Consider the following 24,581-nt stretch of genomic DNA (forward strand, 5'->3'; position numbering starts at 1 on the left):
GGAGCACCAGCTCCCTCCCTAAATTATTAGACTGGCCAACCAGTTGGTTCAGGGCCTTCTATATGTCTGATGCCACACGGGGCATCCTTGATGTCCAGAGCTAGGGTTGAGCGAACCCGAACTGTAAAGTTCGGGTTCGGTACGGACTTTGTGTTTTTCCCGAACCCGAATAATTGAAAAAAGTTTGGGTCCGGGATCGGAGTTCGGGAAAAAAAAATGCGCGGAGGTCCCCGCAAATTCAATAACCGGACCCTTTAGGTCTGGTATGGATATTAAGGGGAACCCCGCCGTCAATTAAAAAAAATGACGTGCGGTTCCCCCTAAATATCCATAACCAGACCCGTTATCCGAGCACGTTGACCTGGGCCGGCCGCAGAAAAGAGGGGGGGACAGAGTGCAGCCCCCCTCTCCTGAACCGCACCAGGCCACATGCCCTCAACATGGGGAGGATATCCCCATGTTGATGGGGACAAGGGTCTCATCCCCACAACCCTTGTCCGGTGGTTGTGGGGGTATGAGGGCGGGAGGTTTATCAGAATCTGGAAGACCCCTTTAACAAAGGGGACCCCCAGATCCTGACCCCCCCCTGTGTGAAATGGTAATGGGGTACACTGTACCCCTACCATTTCACGAAGGAAGTGTAAAGTATTGTAAAAAAAACACACTGACACCGTAGAATAAAGTCCTTTATTTAAAAAAAAAAAAAAACACCTCCAGCGGTGAGAAATCCACTCGTTCCCGGCTTCCTGCGTTGTCCTGATCCTGCGACGGCTGCGGGTGATCTCCATAGTCTTCCCTCTTCTTGGGCTTCCCCAGGGATGTAGCAGAGGGTACATCAGAGGGGGCGGGGTCACGTGACGGGTGGCCCTGCCTCCTCTATATAAGTAATGTCACAGCTCCAGCGCGTCATTCCGCTGGGCTGTGTCCGGCGATGAGGAGGTCGGGGATGCTGCTGCGCTCCGGATGGATCTTCACATCGCTGGATCGGAGATCACCCGGCCGTCGCAGGATCGTCTCATCGCGGGAGATCACCCGCAGCTGTCGCAGGATCAGGACAACGCAGGAGGCCGGGAACGAGTGGATTTCTCACCACTGGAGGTTTTTTTTCTTTTTTTTAATAAAGGACTTTATTCTATGGTGTCAGTGTGTTTTTTTTTACAATACTTTACACTTCCTTCGTGAAATGGTAGGGGTACAGTGTACCCCATTACCATTTCACACAGGGGGGGGTCAGGATCTGGGGGTCCCCTTTGTTAAAGGGGTCTTCCAGATTCTGATAAACCTCCCACCCGCATACCCCCACAACCACCGGGCAAGGGTTGTGGGGATGAGACCCTTGTCCCCATCAACATGGGGACATCCTCCCCATGTTGAGGGCATTTCTCCATTTTGCATGCCAGTCCTGGGCCTGTTCAGGAGAGGGGGGGCGCACTCTGTCCCCCCCTCTTTTCTGCGGCCGGCCAGGTCAACGTGCTCGGATAACGGGTCTGGTTATGGATATTTAGGGGGAACCGCACGTCATATTTTTTTTAAATTGACGGCGGGGTTCCCCTTAATATCCATACCAGACCTAAAGGGTCTGGTTATTGAATTTGCGGGGACCTCCGCGCATTTTTTTTTCTAAAAGTCCGTGTCCCATTGACTACAATGGGGTTCGGAGTTCGGGTTCCCGAACCCGAACTTTTTTTTTCAAGTTCGGGTTCGGACCCGAACCTGAACATCCAGGTGTCCGCTCAACTCTATCCAGAGCCTCTGTTTTGGCGGTGGTTTTGAGCCGCCTCATTTGGCTGAAATTGCTGGTCTGCTGACCTGGCATCTTAAAATGCCCTGGCTGATTTACCCTTCAGGGGTGGGAGTTTTTTTGGTACCTCGTTGGATGACATTATCAAGGATGTCACTGGGGGTGAGAGCACTCTCCTCCCTCAGTCCACCAGGGGAAAGGAGCCGTGCCGTGGGCCGAGTCCTTCAGTCCCCGTTTAGAATCGGTATTTTTGCGTCAATCAGGGCCCGCGGAATGACCCTCCCGGGCTGACTAAAGGCTCAACTGGGGGACTGAAATGTCCCTGGGTGCGTAAGCCAATGTATGTAGCCTCCCCCTGCCCGTATCTTGGGTGGGGGCAGGACTTTGCAGGTTCACAGCCGGTGAACCTCCCTGCTCGCCAGTGGGTCTGCGGGGTGGTCTCTTCGGAGTATTAGATAGGGTTCTTTCCTATCCACCGAACAGATTTTTTCCCTCGAGTCTTGCGGCTCGGTCTGCCCTGAGGCAGTGTGGCGCTTGCTAAGCTGCAGGGTAATTTTTACCTGTCCTGCAGGACTAGAGGTTTGAGATATTCTATCCGAATATGTTCTCGGTCCCAAAGATGGACGGGGTCCGTACAATTTTGGGCTTCAGGGCCTAAAATGCCTTTGTGAACAATAGGTAGTTCCGCACGGAATCCATTCGTTCGGTGGTAGCTGCACTCCATCCGGTGGACTTTCTGGCGTCCTTGGACATCAAGGACGCATACATGCATGTCCCATTTTGTGCAAGTCACAGAGATTCTGTGCTTCGCGATTGGGGAGGTCCACTGTCAGTTTGTGGCCCTTCCTTTTGATCTAGCGTCAGCACCAAGAGTTTTCACCAGGGTGCTTGCTTGCACTTATCCTAGCTTTGCTGGGACAGCGAGGCTTTGCCATCATGGGCTGCTTAGACCCCCTTTTTCTGAGATCAGCTTCTGGCTCAGAATTAGTGGAGGATGTGTCTATAGCCATTGTGGACCCTCCGAAAATTCAGGTGGGTGTTAAACATTTGAAGTCGGTCCTGGTTTCCGACTCAGCGTTTGGAATAAATAGGGTTGATCCGGACTCCTCGTGGCAAAGGTTTTTCTTCCCCTGGAGAAATTGCAGACTCTTCAGTCTGCAGTGAGGGTGTTGGCTTCATGCAATCGGTCATTTCTCCATTTTGCATGCCAGTCCTGGGCCTGTTGGTAGCCTCCTTTAAGGCGGTACTGTATGCTCAGTTCCACATTCGTGTTTTCTAGTGGAAGATACTGTCCAAGTAGTACAAATCTCTTGTCTCTGGATCATCAAATCTGGTGAGCCACCTACACAGTCTCTCCGAATTGGTGGCTGGGATCCCCGACTCTTTGGTCCGAGAAGTCGTTTCTTCCTGTTCAGTGGACGGTGATTACGATGGTCGCCAGCCTCATGGGTTGAGGGGGGCGCCTGGCGGGTCCAGTCGGCCCAGGGTCACTGGACTCTAGTGGACTCCTGTCTACCGATCAATGTCCTAGTACTTTCGGCGATCAAGCTATGCCTCTCCTCGTGGTTGAGGTGGTTGAAGGGTCGTCCGATCTGGATTCAGCCAGACAACGCCACGGCCGTGGCTTCGGTTTACCATCAGGTATACTGGCAGGTGGACTACTGGAGTCGCCAGATGCTGGACCAGGGTGACTGGTCTCTGTACTTGGAGGTGTTTCAGCTCTGTTGCAGGAGGTGAGACCAGGGCATGGATTTCCTGGCCGCTCGTCTCGAACACAAGGTGTCGGAGTTCGTGGCCAGGTCTAGTGATCCCTGTACGGACACGTCAGACGCGTTGGTGGCCCTGTATCGGCTACTTTATGTCTTTCCTCCATTGTAGTTGCTTTCTTCGGCAGCTCCACAGACTGGAGGCGGAGGGGATCCTAATGATTCTAAACGCTCCAAATTCGGCGTCCCTGGTACACCGATCTCGGGCGCCTGGTGGCGGATGTACCCTGTTGGTTGCCAGGGCGGGAGGATCTTCTGTCTCAAGGTCCCATACTTCCTCCTGTGGTACAGTCGCTGGCTTGCACGACATGGCTGTTGGAAGCCAGACTTTAAGAGACTGGGGTCTGTCCGTCTCGGTCATCTCACCCATGCTGAAAGCAAGGTAGTCTCCTTCCAGGAGGATTTACCATCGTACCTAAAAGGCCTACGTCTCTTTGTGCGAAGAGATGGGGCGACGTCCACGGACGTACTCTCTGTCCAGGGTCCTGCTGTTTTTACAGCTTGGAATGGATCTAAAAATTGCCTTAAGTACCGTTTGGGGGAAGATTTCAGCCTTGGCTGTGTTTTTTGTCAGTGGTCTTTCCCTGGTGGGTACCTTTTTGTGCTAGGGGTTTGTGATATACTTCCCTCTCTTGGTTCACCTCTTCCCCCATGAGTTTGGACTCTGGTGCTCTCGGTTCTTCAGGAACCTTCCTTTTTGGAAACATCAGAGAGATTCTTCTCTTGACACTAGCTCGGAAGGTGGCATTTTTAGTGGCCATTACTCCTGTCAGAAGGGTTTCTGAGTTGGCAGTCTTGCCTTGCAAGTCGCCATGCTTGATCCTCCATTAGGATTACGTGGTGGTGCATCCGAAGGTGGTTTCGGCATTTCGCCTGAATGAGGACTTTGTCCTTCCATCCTTTTGTCCTCGGCCGACGCATCTTAAGGAAGTTGCGTTTCCTACTTTAGACGTGGTACGCGCTTTGCGGGTGTACCTGCCTGCTACATCTCCGTTTCGGAGATCTGACGCTCCTTTTGTGTCGGTGTCTGGTCCACAAAAGGGCCTGGTGGTCTCGTTGACCACCATTTCTCGGTGGATCAGGCAGGCTGTCATACAGACCTATGCTCTTAGGGGGCGGGCACCCCTTTTCCGGTCACGGCACTTTCGACCAGGGCAATTGGTGCTTCCTGGGTTTTACGATATTATGTGTCTGTCTCACAGGTGTGCGGGGCAGCGACTTAGTCGTCCGTTCACACTTTTTCCAGATTTTACATGGTTGCTGTGAGTGCATCTTCTGATGCTTCTTTCGGCCGCTAGGTTTTGCAGGCGGCTGTTTACTGTTGCGCCTCCTCTGTTGAGGAGCTCTGCTTGTTTTGGGGTGAAGTTAAAATTGGTTTTACTGATACTGTTCCCACCCCTCATTTTTGACACTGCTTGGGGACGTCCCACTTGTCAAGATTTAGGGCCAAAAACTTAAAAGTATTTTATTAGGTTTATTTGTGATAGACCAACATAAAGTGGCATATAATTGTGAAGTGGAAGGAAAATTATAAATGTTTTAAAATTGTTTTTTTTTACAAATAAAAGTGAAAAGTGTGGCTTGCATTTGTATTAAGTCCCCTTTACTCTAATACCCCTAACTAAATTCTAATGGAACCAATAGTCTTCAGAAGTCAACTAATTAGTAAATAGAGTCCAACTGTGTATAATTTAATCTCAGCATAAATACAGCTGTCCTGTGAAGCCCTGAGAGTTTTGTAAAAGAACCTTAGTGAACAAACAGCATCATGAAGGCCAAGGAACACCCCAGACAGGTCAGGGATAAAGTTGTTTAAAGCAGGGTTAGGTTATAAAAAAAATATCCCAAGTTTTGAACATCTCATAGAGCACTGTTCAATCCATCATCTGAAAATGGAAAGAGTATGGCACAACTGCAAACCTACCAAGACATGGCCGTCCACCTAAATTGAGAGGCCGGGCAAGAAGAGCATTCAGAGAAGCAGCCAAGAGGCCCATGGTAACTCTGAAGGAACTACAGAGATCCACAGCTCAGGTGGGAGAATCTGTCCACAGGACAACTATTAGTCGTTCACTCCACAAATATGGTCTTTATGGAAGAGTGGCAAGAAAAAAGCCATAAGAAGTCCCGTTTGCATTTTGCGAGAAGCCATGTGGAAGAAGGTGCTTTGGTCAGATGAGACCAAAATTTTACTTTTTGGCCTAAAAGCAAAAAGTGTGTGGCAAAAAACTAACACTGCACATCACCCTGAACACGCATCCCCACCGTGAAACATAGTAGTGGCAGCATCATGTTGTGGTGATGCTTTTCTTCAAAAGGGACTGGGAAGCTGGTCAGAGTTGATGGGAAGATAGATGGAGCCAAATACAGGACAATCTTAGAAGAAAACCTGATCTGATGGAGGGGACTCAAGTACAGTCCTTAGGTGGAGGTGGAGGTGGGGTAGGTGTGACGAGACCCTTTCTCGCCCGGTTCTGCTCTCCCGACACTCCTCTGCTTCTATTGGATCAGCTTGCAGATTGCAACGTCTGATGGTCCAGTCATCCAAGGTTCCAGGATCCAAACTACAGCTATGTGCCATTCGGACCCATTAAGAACACACACCAGGCAGGCTGTATGTAAGTTCAAACAGGACTCTTTATTTTCAAGTACACAGCACACTTTTAAACAGAATTTGGTACATCCCACCCCCAACAACCGCTTTCCCATTGGTCAATTGTAAAGTATATGCAGTCTTCACTCAGGTCGTCCTTGACCATGCAAATGAGGACTTGAAATAGTCAACAGGGATTAGTCCAATAGCTTGGATAGAAAGACTTGTGTATTGAGACAGAAGCCCCAGGGGGTAATCAATGTACACAATAACCCGGTCTACTTAATTACTACCTCTGAGAGGTTACATTGCTTTAGACAATAGAATGCTAATTCAATGCTCCTGACAGGAGGCTTCTGACCTTTAGAACAATACAAAGTCCCTTAGCGTAAACACATACATCTTCAAACACACATAATAGATTCAATTAACCTTCAATCCACAATTCTAGCCAGACGGGCTGTCTCCGACAGAAGACACCCACACCTGATAATCAAAAAGGCTTTAAACAGGCTTATCACATAATGGAAATGTCTCAATATAGCTCAGTAACCACTCCATTACTCCAAGGTCCATGACAGTAGGCTTCCCTGAATAAGTGAGTTTTCAAGGATTACCTAAAGGCTGACAGAGTAGTAGCTGACCGGACATACCGAGGCATGGGGTTCCAAAGGATGGGAGAGGCTCTGGAGAAGTCCTGTAGGCAAGCAAGGGAGGAGACAACAAGGGAGTTAGAGAGCAGGAGGTCCTGAGAGGAGCGGAGAGGAAGATTTGGGCGATATCTGCAGATGAGACTGGTGATGAAGCTAGAGGCGATGTTGTGGATGGCCTTGTATTTAGAATTTTATACGGCGGGGTAGGGAAAGCCAGTGGAGAGATTGGCAGAGAGGGGTAGCAGTCACGGATTGGTTAGTAAGGTGTATTAGCCGGGAGGGGGAAATATCTATGGGAATGTTAATATGTAGGGCAGCATTTGGAGCAATTACATTTTCAGTGGCTCCTCTGGGCCACCATCAATGAATAGGTCACATACTGACAACTGTTCTGTCACAATCCTTTATCAAAAATTTCTGGGTGGAGCTTTGCTAACCCTAATTTGTGACTCCAATCTTCTGTGTAATGCAATGTAGCAACCGTTTCAGATTCTACAACATGCCTGGGCCAGTATGGAAAAATACAAGACAAGGTAATATAATGTTTTTAAATTTATTTTTCTGATAAAAAACAAACGGTCTTTACAGCAGAAAAATAATTACATTCTTAGATTCAGTGGCATTAAAAAAATTAACATTCAAATTTATTTTTAAAGGAAACCTCTTTTAACTCATTCACACCTGAAGATGATTTCCAGCAAGTTCCTCCCACTTTTCTAAACAACAGTTCTTACATGCTTCTGTTGCCATCTATGATTATGTGGAATACTGAACGAGGCAAACAATATGTTTCATTTAAAGCTTAAAGTGGATGTAAACCCAGTTCATGAAATTTGAGCTGGGCACATATATCTGCAGTGTTTTGTTATCTCTCTTCAAAGAGCTAAGTCCCATAGCTCTCTCCTGAACAGTTCCTCTGTTATCAGCCTGATAACTCCTGACAAATTCTCTGACACATCAGATAAAAGCAACCTGAAATTTCTGTCGGGGGAGGTTGCTAAAATAGATTAGCAGGGAGCTGGCCCTGTTACAAAACACCTCTAATGCTTAGTACACACGGCCGGTTTTTCCGGTCGGATCAAAAACCGACGGTTTTCCCGACAGATTTTCTGCCTGCCTTGCATACACACGCCCAGACAAAAGACCGCCTGTCCAAAATGCGGTGATGTACGATGGCACTATAAAGGGGAAGTTCCATTCCTTTGGGCTGCTTTTGCTGATCCTCATGTTGGTAAAAGTTTGATGAGAGACGATTCGCGCTTTTCAGCCTTGTGCTTTTCAGTCCATGATGTTTACAGCAAGACAAATGTGCTATCTCCATTACGAATGCTAGTTTTACCAGAAAGAGCGGTCCCGTCTCATACTGGATTCTGAGCATGCACGTTTTTTTTTCCCATCGGAAAAGCATACAGACGAAAGGTTTTCCCGCTGGGATTTTTTCCTGACGGGAAAAAAGAGAACTGCTTCTCTTTTCTTTTCCTGGCCAAAAGCTCTCATCGCAGTTTTCCCATCAGAAAAAACGGTTGTGTGTACGAGGCATGAGAGTCTCTGCCTATGTGGAGAGGGGATGTGTGCCTTTCCTCCAATCAGCAATTTTAGCCATCTTGGCTGAATGCCCAGACGTCACACTCTGTGTTAAAAAGGAAGAGAAAATTTCCAACCACGATCTGAACTTTCTAAATAGTATATAAATGTGAAGACAGCAGATATGCATAAAAAACTTATGTAGGGAGATTTGGTTTATCTCTGTGTATCATCTGAGGCTGTTCACTTCACTGGGTGTATGGAGGGTTTACATCCACTTTTAATGCAGCAAAAGTAAAAAACAACCACTTTAATCATCTTACAAAAAAGTTACATCAAAGAATACAACATTCAGCATATATTCTATCAGAACCTATTGTGTCTAGTACAGCGATTACTTTCTGTTGCCCTTTTTTGTGGAGTTACAAAGTGAGAACTCCAACCCCAGAGGTTTCATTTTAAATTCAATTGGTAAATATCAGAGAATGAGAGCAGACAACAATATACTGGTTAGATACAGAAGCTATAGCACATTTTTTTATTTTTTTTAAAATCTGATCACTTTTAGAAATAAAAATAAAGAGTAAAATACATGTATACTATAAAACCCCCAAACCTGATCACATTGATCAAAAATATATGCAAACATTAAAGTGAACCTGTGCTTTATGCATGCCAGAAGAAATAAAAGCTACACTTAACTCCAAGTTAAAGTGTTACTAAACCCAGGAATCTGCATTCTCTATATCTGGTCTCCCAAAGAACATGGAAATGCAATTATTTTAGTAAATATAAACTTCAAAATACCCTTTCTCATTAGCAGTATAGGGCAGTCTTGTGACTTCTATCAGTGTCCGGCTGATCACTGATTATAGCTTTTATGAGGAGCATTCATTCTCCTTTGATTGTCCTATGACAGTGTATGACCCTATACCAGTGATGGCGAACCTTGGCACCCCAGATGTTTTGGAACTACATCTCCCATGATGCTCAGCTACTCTGAAGAGTGCATGAGCATCATGGGAAATGTAGTTCCAGAACATCTGGGGTGCCAAGGTTCGCCATCACTGCCCTATACCCTCTGTTTGGACAGTGCTGATTGGCCCTGTGCCGATCACATGCACCTGCTAAAAAAAAAAAAATCTCTAGCAATACACACCAAACTGAGCATGTGCAGAGTGCCTCCAAGGCTCCATTTAATTAGTAGATGGGTTGGGGACAGTGGAAGATGAGGAGGATCAAAAAAGACAGGATTAAACAGCCTTTTTACACAATACAGAGGATAGGATTAACCCCTTAGGTTCTACAGTGAGTATAACAAGCATGCTTTACTGCACGTTAAGACTGATTTTACTGCTGAGGGTTTAGTAACACTTTAATATAAGAATCATGTACTTACCTTTCCACTAAACCCCAAAATTGCTTTGATCTGTTGCTGGCCTGTCTGAGAAATAAAGCTGCCTATCCAAACCCCAGAGACCAATTATCAGGCCATCAGCTGGAGGAAGGAGAGTGTATGCAGCTCCTGTCAAAATAATCTCAAACAAGCATAAGGGGACTACTGTACATGCTCCTGATATTCTATGGAGGACAGTGAATGTTTCTTTTCCCAGTATAGGTGCAGGTTTACTTTAAGCATAAAACAGCCAGTAATGTGTATATATAATAATTATATGATGAAAACGAACCTGTCATAAGGCAATTTATTCTTTCAAATCTTTTGAGGGCAAAGATAAAGTGCATATATTTTAGCAATCCATTATTGTCCCACTATATACACCCAACACGCATGCACTAATAAAAGTCCTACAAAAATGCAACACCACATTTCAAAAAGTAGAATATTTCACAGAGTTCCGAGTCCTTAGAAAAGCGGATAGTACAGAATGTGCGAGACAGTTCATGGGGTTTGGCACACAAAAAAAAAAACATAAACCAACCAATCAAACCAGCAGCAGTACCACAAAGTGTTAACCAACCTTGCAAAATTGTGTAAAAATAAAATTTTACTTTGCTACAGGAAGATTAAACTCTCTTAAAGAGAGCAACACCAAGGAAAACCCAATGAATGAGAAAAACATAGTGCTCTCTGTATAGCTTAAAATCAACTAAAATTTATTAAAAGCTCACTTAAATAAAACATATTAGTATAAGCTCATCTTATATTAGTGATTATAGAAGTACTAAGTAGCTTGCCACTCTCACCGACACCTGGAATCAAATCCTCTAGCCTGTGCCTCCTGTTTACTCCACCCAAACAAGATTTCCTTGGTGTTGATCTTTGAGAGGGTGAGGTTTAATTATTAGAGACAATCCTGGCTGTTTTAAAGGGACCTTTGCAGTTGACCTTTTATAACATTAAGGTCCAACATTGAAGGTGAGCGTTTGTCCACAAGAGTTGGTGGAATGAACACTATGGCCCAGATTCACAGAGATCGGCGTATCTCTGTGTGGGCGCAACGTATCTCATTTACGTTACGCCGCCGCAAGTTTTTCAGGCAAGTGCTTTATTCACAAAGCACTTGCCTCTAAAGTTGCGGCGGCGTAGCGTAAATCACCCGTCGGAATTCAAATTCGGCGGGTAGGGTGTGTGTTTCATTTAAATGAAGCGCTTCCCCGCGCCGAACGAACTGCGCATGCGCCGTCCCTAAAATTTCCCGACGTGCATTGCTCTAAATGACGTCGCAAGAACGTCATTGGTTTTGACATGGACGTAAATTACGTCCAGCCCCATTCACGGACGACATACGCAAACAACGTAATTTTATAAATTTTCGACGCGGGAACGACGGCCATGCTTAACATTGACTGCACCTCATAGACCCAGGGGCAACTTTACGCCGGGAAAAGCCTGGCAACTCCACCTTTCCGAAAGACCTGATACTCTAATGCCGCGTACACAAGATCGGAAATTCCGACAAGAAAAGTCCGATAAGAGCTTTTGGTCGAAAATTCTGACCGTGTGTAGGCACCAACAAAAGATTGAGAGCAGGTTCTCTATTTTTCCGACGGAAAGAGTTTCTATCGTAAAATCCACTCGTCTGTATGCAATTCCGACGCGCAAAAAAACATGCATGCTCAGAATCAAGCAGAAGAGCCGAACTGCCTATTGAACTTCATTGATCTCGGCTTGTCGTTTCTTGACGGTCTGAAGATTTGTGTGACCGTGTGTCTGCAACACAAGTTTGAGCCAACATTCCGTCAGAAAACATCCACGATTTACTTGTCCGAATTTTCGATCATGTGTATGCGGCATAAGGCCTTGTTTACACCTGCATTGCACTCCGAAGAACAACCCGAATTTGGACCACTCTTCAGAGAGCATTTGACAGGTGGTGAGGAGGCATATAAGACATAATCATCAAGGAGCCAGCCTCTTCCCATTCCTTTGAAGGCTAACTATCTTCATAATCTATGCCTGGTTTTCTAGGCGCTAATTTTCTAGTATTTTGCCAACTTCAGTCCTTTTATATTCTCGCCAAATATACTATGCTTTTGAAGAAGCGTGTCCGCACGTGAAACATGTAAAGCCCTAATTTTCTCCAATCAAATGCAATCTATTAAACCTATTGCTGCAGGTGTTGAGCCACACTTTCAGGACATTTATGTTACTATGGAAAGAATCTAGCGATCTTCCTTAACCACTTGCTTACTGGGCACATATACCACTTTCCTGCCCAGGCAAAATTTCAGCTTCCGGCACTGCGTCGCTTTAACTGACAATTGCGCGGTCGTGCGACGTGGCTCCCAAACAAAATTGATGTCCTTTTTTTCCTACAAATAGAGCTTTCTTTTGGTGGTATTCGATTGCCTGTGCAGTTTTTATTTTTTGTGCTATAAACAAAAAAAGGGGAGAACAATTTAAAAAAAAAAAAAAACGATATTTTTAACTTTTTGCTATAATATATATCCCATTTTTTTTTATATGTTTTTCTCAGTTTAGGCCGATACGTATTCTTCTACATATTTTTGGTAAAAAAAAAAATCACAATAAGCGTATAGTGACTGGTTTGCGCAAAAGTTATAGCGCCTACAAAATAGGGGACATAATTATGATTTTATTTTTATTTTTTTACAAGTAATGGCGGCGATTTGCGATTTTTCTTGGGACTGCGACATTATGGCAGACACATCGGACACTTTTGACCCATTTTTGGGATCATTCACATTTATACAGTGAACCGTGCTATAAATATGCACTGATTACTGTATAAATGTGACTGGCAAGGAAGGGGTTAACACTAGGGGGCGAGGAAAGGGTTAAATGTGTACCCTGGGAGTGATTCTTACTGTGGGGGGGGGGGGGGGTGACCGATCTGTGTTCCTAGGTACAAGGGACACAGCATCGGTCCCCTCTCCCTGACAGGACGTGGATCTCTGTGTTTACACACAGAGTTCCACGGTCCTGCTCAGTTACTGGGCAATCGCGGGTGCCCAGCGGCCCCCTAGTGGCTCTAAAAGACGAGGACGTCATATGACGGCCTGTCAGAACAATGGAGCGATTGTGCCGCTGTCAATTGACGGCGGCCGGTAGTTAAATGATTAAAGTCTTGTTACCAGTGTGGTTTCTCCACTAGCTAATGAAATGTCTTGATTGGATGTTTGTATATTATCTGTGTTATTAAATGTTATTTTAGAATTCAACTTTATTATAAAAAAAAATATTTTTCTAAAAAATTGTCTATTACTGTGCCTACAAAGTCCAAAAAAAGCCCCTAATTTTTCCTTTTACAATATCAAATTAGCCATGAACATCTATGGAATTTTCCCTTGAAACAAATCTTATAGCAGACTGGATGGTTCCTATGTAACCCACCAGCTGCTAAATGTATATAATATAAAGGGCACCAGACAAATATCTGGTATGAGTGGTACAGATTCTAAAATTTCCAACAATCATTATCAAATGTTCCCAACAATCCTAATATCAGCTACGGTAATTATATCTTCACATGAGATGCCCGATTATGGAATATGACAGGTTCTCCCTAAATCACAAAATGCGTATTTCTAAACTGAAAGAAGCCAAGCTATACATGTATACAGACAAAGGAAACAGTCCGCATTCTTCTCCTTTGTGGACCTGCAAAGACAAACAAATTAAGTAGAATTACTTTCCTATATCAGAAGTCTTTTTACTCTCAGAAGAATTTTTACATAGGAATACATAAATGTAGTGAAAGGTACTGTATTCTTTAAATGTGAAATGGAGCCTTCACCCCAACATGTTCTACACAATGAAAACTCTTGTAATAAATGCCCTTCCATGGATAGTACACATCCCTTTTTAGAACACTATTTTAGACTGTATAACATTTCTTTACACACTTTGACAGTTTAGCACAACTTGTGAAAACTACACAAAAGACAACAAATCTACAAGCTTCAGAAACAGCCAAGTTCTCCTCTTTTCCTCACCCAAAGAAGAGCCCTGATCAGTCTCAAGTGTTTGCAGTTTTTATGCAGTCAGCCAATAAAAAAATGTTTTGTGGGGAAGAGGCCCTTGACCTCATCAACATGGGGACAAGGTGCTTGAGGGGATCCCCGTCCCCCCAACCACCCACCCATGTTGTTGGCATGTGACCTGGTATGGTTCAAGAGGGGGGCTGATTGCTTGTCCCCCCCTTTTCCTGGCCTGACAGGCTGCATGCTCGCATAAGAATCTGGAATGGATTGTAAGGGGACTCCATTCCATTTTTGTGTGTAATAGGGAACTGAAAACTTACATTCAGGCCTTCTCTGCGTTGGAGTTGTCAGACGTGGTGTCAGAAGCTGCAAAATATACATCAGTGATTATCATGTACAGTACATCTATTATACTGCAAACAGATCTATATCAGTATAATGGCAGATAAAGCTCACACACAGGACCTGTATACATTGCAGCTACAGACCAAGAAACACAGCAATAGACATATAAACACAGCAATAGACACAGGAACACAGCAATAGACACAGGAACACAGCAATAGACACAGGAACACAGCAATAGACACAGGAACACAGCAATAGACACAGGAACACAGCTATAGACAAATGAACACAGCTATAGACACATGAACACAGCTATAGACACAGGAACACAATACACATAGGGACACAGCAACAGACCTAGGAACATAGCAGAAGGGTACTCACTGTTGGTGCTCTTATAGCCAGCCCTTGTCTTCTCTGAAATATAAAGACATAGGGTTAGGAACCAAAATATAAAAAACTTTTACTTCTATATTTTCAAATCTGAGAATTTTGCATTAAAAAAATAAAAATGTTAAAAGGGAATTGTATAGTTTGCTTTGTATAAGATGAAAAATTCTGATTTTTTGTTTACCTGTAAAACTGCTTTCTTGGAGTACATCACAGGACACAGAGGAGTTAAAGTATAACTAAAGGAAAACTTTTTTCTTAGTTCCAGTGGAGAGGGATTAGTATTCTTGGCAGTTTTTAATTGCTGTCTGTGTCTCCATTAACCACTTTAAGAATTTACCCCCTTCCTGACCAGGCCATTTTTTGCGATACGGCACCTTGTCGCTTTACCCGACAATTCAGCTATCGTGCAATGCTGTATCTAAACAAAATTTACATCCTTTTTTTTCCCCAAATAGAGCTTTATTTTGATGGTATTTGATCACCCCTGCGGTTTTTAATTTTGTGCTATAAACAAAAGGAGCGACAATTTTGAAAAAACATGATATTTTTTACTTTTTGCTCTAATAAATATCCCAAATTAAAAAAAAAATGTTTCCTCAGTTTAGACCGATATGTATTCTTATACATATTTTTGGTAAAAAAAAAAAAAAAAGCAATAAGCGTATACTGATTGGTTTGCGCAGAAGTTATAGCGTATACAAAATAGGGGATAGATTTATGGCATTTTTATTATTTTTACTATTAATGGTGGCAATTAGCTATTTTTATCGGGACTATGATATTGCAGCGGACAAATAGGAAACTTTTGACACTTTTCTGGGACCAGTGAGATTTATAAAGCGATCAGTGCTAAAAAAAAAAAAGAAACTGATTACTGTATAAATGTCACTGGCAGGGAAGGGGACAACACTAGGGGGCGATCAGGGGGTTAACTGTGTTCTCTAGGTGTGTTCTAACTGTGGGGGGATGGGACTGACTAGAGGAGGAGAGAGATTGTTGTTTCTACTTAGCACATGATCTGTCTCCTCTCCCCTGAGAGAACCGGGATTTGTGTGTTTACACACACACACATACAGATCAGATTCTCGCTCTGTCACAAGTGATCGCGGGTGCCCAGCGGTCATTGCATCCGCCGGGCACTTGCATCGGCTCCAGGGACACGCTGTGGGCACACATGCGCCTCCTACAGCATCTTAAAGGCCTGATGTACAGCTATGACGGCTCTCCCAGGGGAGCCATCCTGCCGCAGTATAACTGCCACCATATGTGATAGGCTACCTCATTAGCCAAAAGGAAGCTATGGAGCGGAAAGAAGAATGTCCCTGTACAGTATAGTATGCACTCAATACTTGGTCGGGACTCCTTTAGCATGAATTACTGCATCAATGCGGTGTGGCATGGAGGCGATCAGCCTGTGGCACTGCTGAGGTGTTATGGAAGCCCAGGTTGCTTTGATAGTGGCCTTCAGCACATCTGCATTGTTGGGTCTTGTGACGGGAGTCACTTTGGGTGGGGGGCTTGTGGAACCCAGCTTGGAGATCTCTGGAAACCCCCGTGTCTAGCTCCCCTAGCCCCTCCTATGTGTAAATCACCCTGTGTCCATTAGGGGCTTAGGGTGACTGAGAACCCCAGTCTGATCTGTGCTAGTCGGACTTGCTGTACAGCCACACTGGAATGTTGTATAATATATTGTGTGTTGTCTCATGCTGTTCATGGAGTTCTATATCTGTTTGTACATGTGTTTTAATAAACAGTCTGTTGTTTTTACCCTACATTGAGTTACGGCTAATAACTGGGAGCTCTGAGAGATCTTGGATCGTGTGGTACCGGACAGAGGAAGCATTTATGGTGGGCAGACACAGGTCTTGTGTCTCATCTTCCTCTTAACAATACCCCACAGATTCCCTATGTGGTTTAGGTCAGGCGAATTTGCTAACCTATCAAGCACAGCGATACCATGATCATTAAACCAGGAATTAAAGAATGTAAAATCTGATGCAGCTGTGCATGGCAGCCAATCAGCTTCTTACTTTGGCTTGTTTCAATTAAGCTTTGCCAAAAAAAATCTGGAAGCCGATTGGGTTTCATACAGAGCTGCACCAGATTTTACACTCTCCTATTTTAGTAAATCACCTCCCTAATGTGTTTATTCCCTACAGTAAAAAAAAATAAATAAAAAACATTGTTAATGTGCCAATGAAATTATTATTCCCTAATCCTTATACTTACTTATCAATAAAACAATTGCAATAATAGCAAGAACAACAATGACTCCAATAGCAGCTCCAACGATCACTCCGACTGAAGGACCATTGCTTGGTGGATCTGACAAAGATAAATATAAAGAGAATCAGATGTCGGTGAGTCCGGGATTCTTACACACATATTATTGAGTTCACAACATTCTGAAAACCATTAGCCACCATTACATACATCACTACTGCACCATATAGAACAGTGGCAAATACAATTGGTAAATTAGTTAAATGGAACAGTAAATACAAATTATAAGCTAAGTAAACATGGGTGCTAATTAATATTTATGGTAATAAAAATATAGAAAAATTAATCTTCCTTCAAATGTATGAGGAATAGAAGGCGGGAATTTCCCAGCACACAGATTACCTTCTATACAGCACTATGTGATGTGTATACTATAGATGGGGCGTACACACGAAAGAAGAATACAAACAGGAAGGCAAGAAGATTTAATTGCAGACTTACTGGTAGCTGATGACTTTTAATAAGGACAGCCGAAGCCGAGCAATCGTTGGTGAGGGAATCAGGAAGTGAAGCGTTGCGGCTTCACTGCCCGATTCCCTACTGCGCATGCACGAGCCGTGCGGCGCTATGTGAATGGGCGGATGTCTCCTGGGACACACACAAGGTCCCAGAAGACACCGCTTCCCATTTCCCAGAAGGCATCACGAGGAGGAGAAGAAAGAAGAACGCCGCGGATAAGGAAGTGGCAGATTAGGACGATCTGCCTAGTAACAGCCATTTCTGGTAAGTATATATAAAAAAAAATAATCACATTTTTTGTAGCCTTTCTGGCTATTTTTTTTTATAGGGTGGACCTCCACTTTAATTCATACAATGCATTAAGGTGAAAAACCGTGAGGGTTTACAGCCCCTTTAACTGAACAAACTAACACATTTAGAATCTGATTGGCTACCATGCACAGCTGCACCAGATTCTGAGTGCTTCAGTTTTAGTAAGTCTCCCCCACCGTGTCTCTTCATCACAAATACACCTTCCTGCACATTTTTTTTATAGTTCTTCAAATGCAGCAACTCATAGCAGCCAATAACATATGCTCTGCTAAAGACAGACTGTTCCAAGATAGATTATGATTGGTTGCTGTGGGTTAAGGCTAGGTTCACACCTCTGTGTGTGGCTGCAGGAATCACATCTGTCCCCGCACCCGCAACCACCCGCAGCTAAATCTTAGGAGACGTGTGGGGCTGCCATTCATTCTGAATGGCACCCCAAGCATCTCAGCATGCAGTGTGTTTGAAGGTGTATGCACCTTTTGTGGAAACACAGGCACAGCAACCAGTATATTTTAATGGGCTGCTGTGACCGCGCAAACGCGGGCCGCACAAAATGTGGAAGTGTGAACCTAGGGTTATTCACATAGGGCTAACAAATATCATATTCAGCGGGAGTAGGACTGCCATGTGTGAAGATCCCATTGAAATGTCCTTGGTATTTCAACATTAGAATCCTATAGAGAGATTATATGCCACATAGAATGAAAAAATAACTTTAGGCTCCACTCGCACTTGCAAATGGGGCCGATTACCTGTCTGCATCCAGGGTCGATCATTCACAAGTAATCGCTCCATTTCTTTTACTGATTACATGCCAGCAGCCACAATTAGCTGTGGAAGCTCTCAGCCTCCTATTGCTTTTAATGGGGCTTCTGCCTGCAGCTAATTGCTGGGAACCCCCCTTTGTCTCCTGCATGTATTCACCCCATTTGCAAGGTAAAAAGAAAAGATAGAGAAAGAAAGATAGTTTTTGTCCAGAGTGGAGCTTTAATAACATTTTCAAGAGAGTCTGCACTCGTTGCCCACACTGTTCTAGGTTTCATATACAGTGGAACCTTGGATTATAAGCATAATCCCTTCCAGGAGAATGCTTGTAATCCAAAGCACTCGCATATCAAAGCAAGTTTCCCCATAGAATTCAATGGAAACGAAAATAATTTGTTCCACATTGATTTCTATTGCATGCAATACCGCATTTTGCCAGAGTTGGGGGGGCACCGGAGAAACTCGAATGCACTCAGAAACACTTGGGAAAGAAGTATTTCTGAACGTGCTCCGAGTGTCAACGGCGCCCCCGCACCTCTGGTCAAAAGCGGTACTGCACACCGCACAGCCTTGAATTCTGCTCGTTTTGCGAGACACTCACTAATCGAGTAAGGATTTAAAAAAAAAAAAAAATTGCTTGTATTGCAAAACGCTCGTTAACCATGTTACTCGCAATCTGAGGTTTCACTGTACTGTATTCTGTGTAAATATCACTCACCCCATTTCACACGGAGAGTCTCTTCCCCCAGACTGCTGTGCTCCACATGACAGAAGTAAGTGTCTTCCTCCTTGTTTGGCACTTCCACACTGACTCTGATCTGATAGGTGCCGTCAGGATGGGGGAGAATTGGAGTCATTTCATCTGAAGGAATATGGTCTGTCCCATTCCTCATCCACTTCACATCCACAGGTCGGGGGTGAAACCCGTACACCAGACACTGAAGTCTGGTCACATCATCCGACTGACGATGACCCCACACCTTCACCTCTGGGGGCACTGAGAGAGAGAGAAAGAGAGAGAGAGAGAGAGAGAACGAGAAAAACAAAAATCAGCTGGCTATAGAGAAGGTCACATGTTCTGATCAGTTTCATATGAAGATTATATAAAATTGTTACTTCCCTTGGAAAGATCCGTCTAAATTAGGACAATCCTAGCCAATCAGGCAGTGAATGGGATAAAAAAAACAGAGCATGTGCATGTGAAGTAAAAATGTAGAAGCTGCAGAAGTCAGTGTTAAAGTGGCTCTAAAGGCAGAAGTTTTTTTTACCCCAATGTGTTCTATGCATTAAAGGGCCGTTCCAGCCTTTTTTTAAGTTTATTAAAAGTCAGCAGCTACAAAAAGTGTAGCTGCTGGCTTTTAATAAACAGACACTTACCTGCTCCACGGTTCCAGCGACGCGCCGATCGGGGCTCCGCTCCTCGCCCCCCCTAGCCGGCCGGCGTCTTCATTCCTAGTGTGGGCACCCGGTAGTGACAGCTTTCGGCTTCAGGGCCGGGCACCCACTGCGCATGTGCGATCGGCGCCGTCCGATTGGACAGGCGCTCGCTTACAGGGAGGGGCTGCAATAAGGCGATTAAGCTATTCGCCTTACCAGCCCCTCGGCGGAAGGAGGAAGTGGGACAGGAAGTCCCCTTCTCCTGAAGCTCCCACTGCCCCCCCACCCAAAAAAAAAAAAATTACAAGCCAAATGTGGCATGTAAGGGGGCGAGGAGTGGGTTAAGCGGAAGTTCCATTTTTAGGTGGAACTCCGCTTTAAGCTAAAAACCTTCTGTGACCAGTTTCCCCCAGCACCCTGTTATAATTATAATGAAGAAATAATACATTTTATAATATTCTGGTGGAGATGGTAAATTCAGTGAGGCCTCAAAACAGATGAACTAAAGGTCTTTGCGACTTCATATGTTTTCCAAGTTTCAATGGATCAACCATTCTAAAATATATAAGCCTTGTGCTGAAACAAAGTCACCTGAACAATAGTGGCCCTTTTCACAAAACCAAAGATATTTACCGGTCCTTGTTGGTAAGATTAAAGGATAGACCCAACACGACCATAAAGGTTACACAGATACGTAACTAGACTGTTATCACATGGAAATCACCCCTGTCTAACGAAACCCATTGTGTTAGACCTCAGGAATTGTGGATACAGCTAAACCATCTCTAAAATATTCATTGAGTCTGTTCAAAGTTCATTTCAAAACATTTTAGGAAGAGATTTGAATTTTATGCAGTCAGTATTATTTTAAAAATACCTATATATAGCACTACCCCCGGAGGAGCTGCTGGTTTGTTTTGGGTGGCACATTTACCTCGTGGCTCTCCGAATTCCTAAGGGTGAATGGTGTGTATAGCAATAGTAAAGGAATGTCCGCAACAGGTGTCTTTTCTGTGCTCTTTATTACCCAGCCGGGTGAAAACAATAAACTGGCGATGAAAGGATAGAGTTGATGGAAGAAGAACAGCAGATTCAGGCGTAGTATTTGGAAACAGTCCTGCTCCCATATGTAACACTTTCCGTACCACTCCTGCCTGAGTGGGCTTATGCCGCGTACACACGATCGGTCAAACCGATGAGAACGGTCTGATGGAACGTTTTCATCAGACCAAACCGATCGTGTGTAGGCCCCATCGGTTATTTATCCATAGGTTAAAAAATTCAATCTTGTTTTAAATTTAAAAATCCACGCATGCTCAGAATCAAGTCGACGCAATCTTGGAAGCATTGAACTTCATTTTTTTCAGCACGTCGTTGTGTTTTACGTCACCGCGTTCTGACACGATCGTTTTTTTTAACCAATGGTGTGTAGGCACGACTGACCATCAGTCAGCTTCATCGGTTAACCGATGGAAAAATCCATCAGACCGCTCTCATCGGTTTGACCGATCGTGTGTACAGGGCATTAGTGTACCCGGACAGGCCTCTCTCACTGACCTGGCAGCCGGAGTATCACTCGAACCTTGAACTTGAGGAAAAGTCTCTGCCACAGACCCTCCTGGTATGGACTCAGGGAGAAACCTCTGCCACAGGCCCCCACCCATTGTAATTACGGAGACAATCCTCCTTGAAGAATTACACCTGGATCTCCTTATCAACGCCCAGGTACCGACTGACAGGTGATGAATCCTTCAGTTTCCGGCTACCTTGATCCCTGATGGTTTGTCGAAATCCCCTTGGATCGCCAGCCTTTCATTGGCTCTCCGCAGATGGACTCCTCACCATTCAGTTATACCGCTTGGGATCTTTAAGAAATGAAAACACAGTCGATCACTCGGTCCCCGCCGCTGTTCAAATGTTCCGGACCAAGTGGTCCGGGAACCAGGAACACCTCGTGGCATGCATGCCCCAGCCAAAAAGCGGGGGGCGCCGTGATGTGGCCACCCTAAAGGTGGGTGCCACACTGGACGAAGAAGACAAACCCAGACTCAATGGCGTCTGTCCCATAAATACCCTCTCCCAGCATGCCCAGCGAGGAAACTCCCTCGCTGCTGGGAAAAAGAACCCAAGTCTCGACTCCACTGCTGCCACCTATCGTCCTGGGGTGGAACATCACCCAGCAACGACAGAATGAGCCCACAGCACAGCCAAGCTGAGACAGAGACCCTGTTTTGAACATAACAATTTGGATCAGAGTTTACTAATACTCTGATCGCCCTCTACATTTCAATAGCACCGGTACTTGGAAGTAACCAGGCGCTACATATATTTGATTAAAAGTCACAAAAATTATATATTATATTCCAGGTCACAGATATAATTATGATTTTAGTGTCTACTGACCTAATGATAATTCTGTTATAAGGTAAAAATATAAAGATTTTGATGTAGAACAAATTAGAAGTAGAATTGTTTTAAGATGCCAAACAGTGTTATGAAAGACATATGAATCGTGACTATAACTGTATAAAAATATACATATAGCATGTGTTTTTCCTAGAGACACAAATCTTTATAGGATATATAAATTATATATATAACCATGTTATGTGATATTGATTAATCAAGATTATACTGAGAGTAGTGTATATTATGCCGGTTGCCAGAATATAAATAATATATTCTTCAGCACCAATATACAAACTGATACACATTATGAAAATAGAACATATTATTTAAAGAGGAAGCAAACCCACTGTTAAAAATAAAAACACCACCTGCAAGACGAAGGCATAATGAGCTAGTATGCATAGCATACTAGCTCATTATGTAATACTCACCTCAGATCGAAGCCCCCACAGCCATCCTCATACACCACTCGGGAGGCCGACATCTCTCTTCAGGATTACTTCCAAGTAACGTGGCTCCGGCGCTGTAATTGGCCGGGCCGGAGCCATCGGCGCCTGTAATTTTTCAAAATATCTCCTAAACCGTGGAGGTTTAGGAGATATTTGTTGCACCTACAGGTAAGCCTTAATCTAGGCTTACCTGTAGGTAAAAGTGGTTGTAAAGGGTTTACAACCACTTTAACAGACAGTTCAGAACACGTTTTTCTACCCTCAGACATGCCTAGTGGTTGAAGGTGATATTACCTGAACTCACTAAAGTAAATTATTAGATTATTTTAACCAATGGAAAAGAAGCCATACCTTTTGGGCTGAGCCTATAAGGCCCCATACACACGACCGAGTTTCTCGGCAGAATTCAGCCAGAAACTCGATCGGAGCCGTATTCTGCCGAGAAACCCGGTCATGTGTACACTTTTGGCCGAGGAAACCGACGAGGATCTCGTCGGGCCAAATAGAGAACATGTTCTCTGTTTCCTCATTAGTCAATGAGGAAACTTGGCTCGCCGAGATCCTCGGCGGCTTCACAAGGAACTCGACGAGCAAAACGATGTGTTTTGCTCGTCGAGTTTCTCGGACGTGTGTACGGGGCCTTAGAATTATTATGATCTCTTTGTCTGAGATGGTATTTAGAGGCAAGAGAAGGGAGACTCAAGAACACTCAAAACACCCGATTACCACCAATCACACACACATACACCATTCATTAACCACTTAACCTCCCTGGCGGTATGATTATGTCTGGAATTTTGTACCAAAAGCGGTACAATTTTTTGCATGGAAATTTGGTGATATGTATTATAGGCCTGCAATTCTTAGTAATTACTTACTTAAACCTGACCAAACAAGACTCTAGTAGACATTCCAGATGTGATAAATTTGAAACACAAACTCATGAATTATAATCTAATAAATAATATAATTTTATTCAATAATGTAATGAAAAATAATGAAATTTGTCAAACAAAGAAATTCAATAAACATCCTGAGTGTGAAACATTTTGAAGCATGGAACTGGACAAAGTCCGACGTCGCAATCAGGACAATGGAACCTTGTTTCTTTTGGACTTTTTTTCCATTGCTATCTCTCTTTGAACAGCAAACCACGCACATCCTGGTAGGTGCTGCCTTTTTTGCAGTTGGCGGTATGTAGTCCATAAAATGATGACCTGTCAGGCGTTCTGGGTTGACAACGTCAACAGCACGTCGTCCGGGTCTGTTCGCAGCTACTGATGGCGTCTGGTGGTTGACAAAAATCTGCTCAGCCACCTTCCAGATAAAGTCAGAATGAACAAGAGGTATGTCACTCTTTGCTCTATAAAGGATATAAGAATTCCAAAGGCATTGGCCCAGATTCAGTAAGCAATTGCGCCTGCGTAACCATAGTTACGCAGCGCAATTGGTGACTTGCGCCGGCGTAACGAGTTCTCCTGATTCAGAGAACTCCTTACGCCGACTGCAGCCTAAAATCTGCGTGGCATAAGGCTCTTATGACACGCAGATTTTAGGCTGCATTCTTGCGTTGACCGCTAGGGGGCGCTCCCATTGTGGTCACGGTATAGTATGCAAATTGCATACTTACGCCGTATCACAATGTTGCGCGGGCCCTGCGTACGCAAGGTACGGAGTTTCCGTACGGCATCTTTAGCGTAAGGCTGCCCCTTCTAATAGTAGGGGCAGCCAATGCTAAAGTATAGCCGCCGTTCCCACGACGTGAAATTTGAATTTCACGTCGTTTGCGTAAGTGATTTGTGAATGGCGCTGGACGCCATTCACGTTCACTTTGAAGCAAATGACGTCCTTGCGACGTCATTTGCCGCAATGCACGTCGGGAAAGTTTCTACGCTCGGCGCGGGAGCGCGCCTAATTTAAATGATTCCCGCCCCCGGCGGGATCATTTACATTGTGCGCGCTTACGCCAGGCAATTTTGCCGGCGCCCTCGCAATTTACGGAGCTACTGCTCTGTGAATCGAGGGCAGCGCAAAATATTTGCGTGGGCACAGGGCAAAATCGTTGCCCTGCGCCTCTGCAAATATAGCGTAGATCTCTTTGAA

At 44.4% G+C, this 24,581-nt stretch overlaps 2 protein-coding genes across 3 annotated transcripts in view; both read right to left on the reverse strand.

The window, feature by feature from the left end:
* Positions 1-24,581, reverse strand: part of LOC120914292 (saoe class I histocompatibility antigen, A alpha chain-like) — a 583,050-nt gene that overhangs the window by 214,726 nt on the left and 343,743 nt on the right. The window lies entirely within an intron of this gene.
* LOC120914295 (class I histocompatibility antigen, F10 alpha chain-like) overlaps positions 13,145-24,581 on the reverse strand; it is a 37,158-nt gene continuing 25,721 nt past the window's right edge. Inside the window, exons 4-8 of one of the 2 annotated variants that reach the window (XM_040324927.1) lie at positions 18,962-19,240; positions 16,654-16,764; positions 14,416-14,448; positions 14,004-14,049; positions 13,145-13,360 (exon numbers count right to left, since the gene is read on the reverse strand). In XM_040324927.1, the coding sequence (XP_040180861.1) occupies positions 14,006-14,049; positions 14,416-14,448; positions 16,654-16,764; positions 18,962-19,240 (467 nt within the window). In that variant the 3' untranslated portion in view covers positions 13,145-13,360; positions 14,004-14,005. The remainder of the gene's footprint in view (positions 13,361-14,003; positions 14,050-14,415; positions 14,449-16,653; positions 16,765-18,961; positions 19,241-24,581) is intronic. The other variant, XM_040324928.1, reaches the window with a different exon arrangement.

The sequence above is a fragment of the Rana temporaria genome, chromosome 9 (assembly GCF_905171775.1).
Source record: "Rana temporaria chromosome 9, aRanTem1.1, whole genome shotgun sequence".
Lineage (NCBI taxonomy): Eukaryota > Metazoa > Chordata > Amphibia > Anura > Ranidae > Rana > Rana temporaria.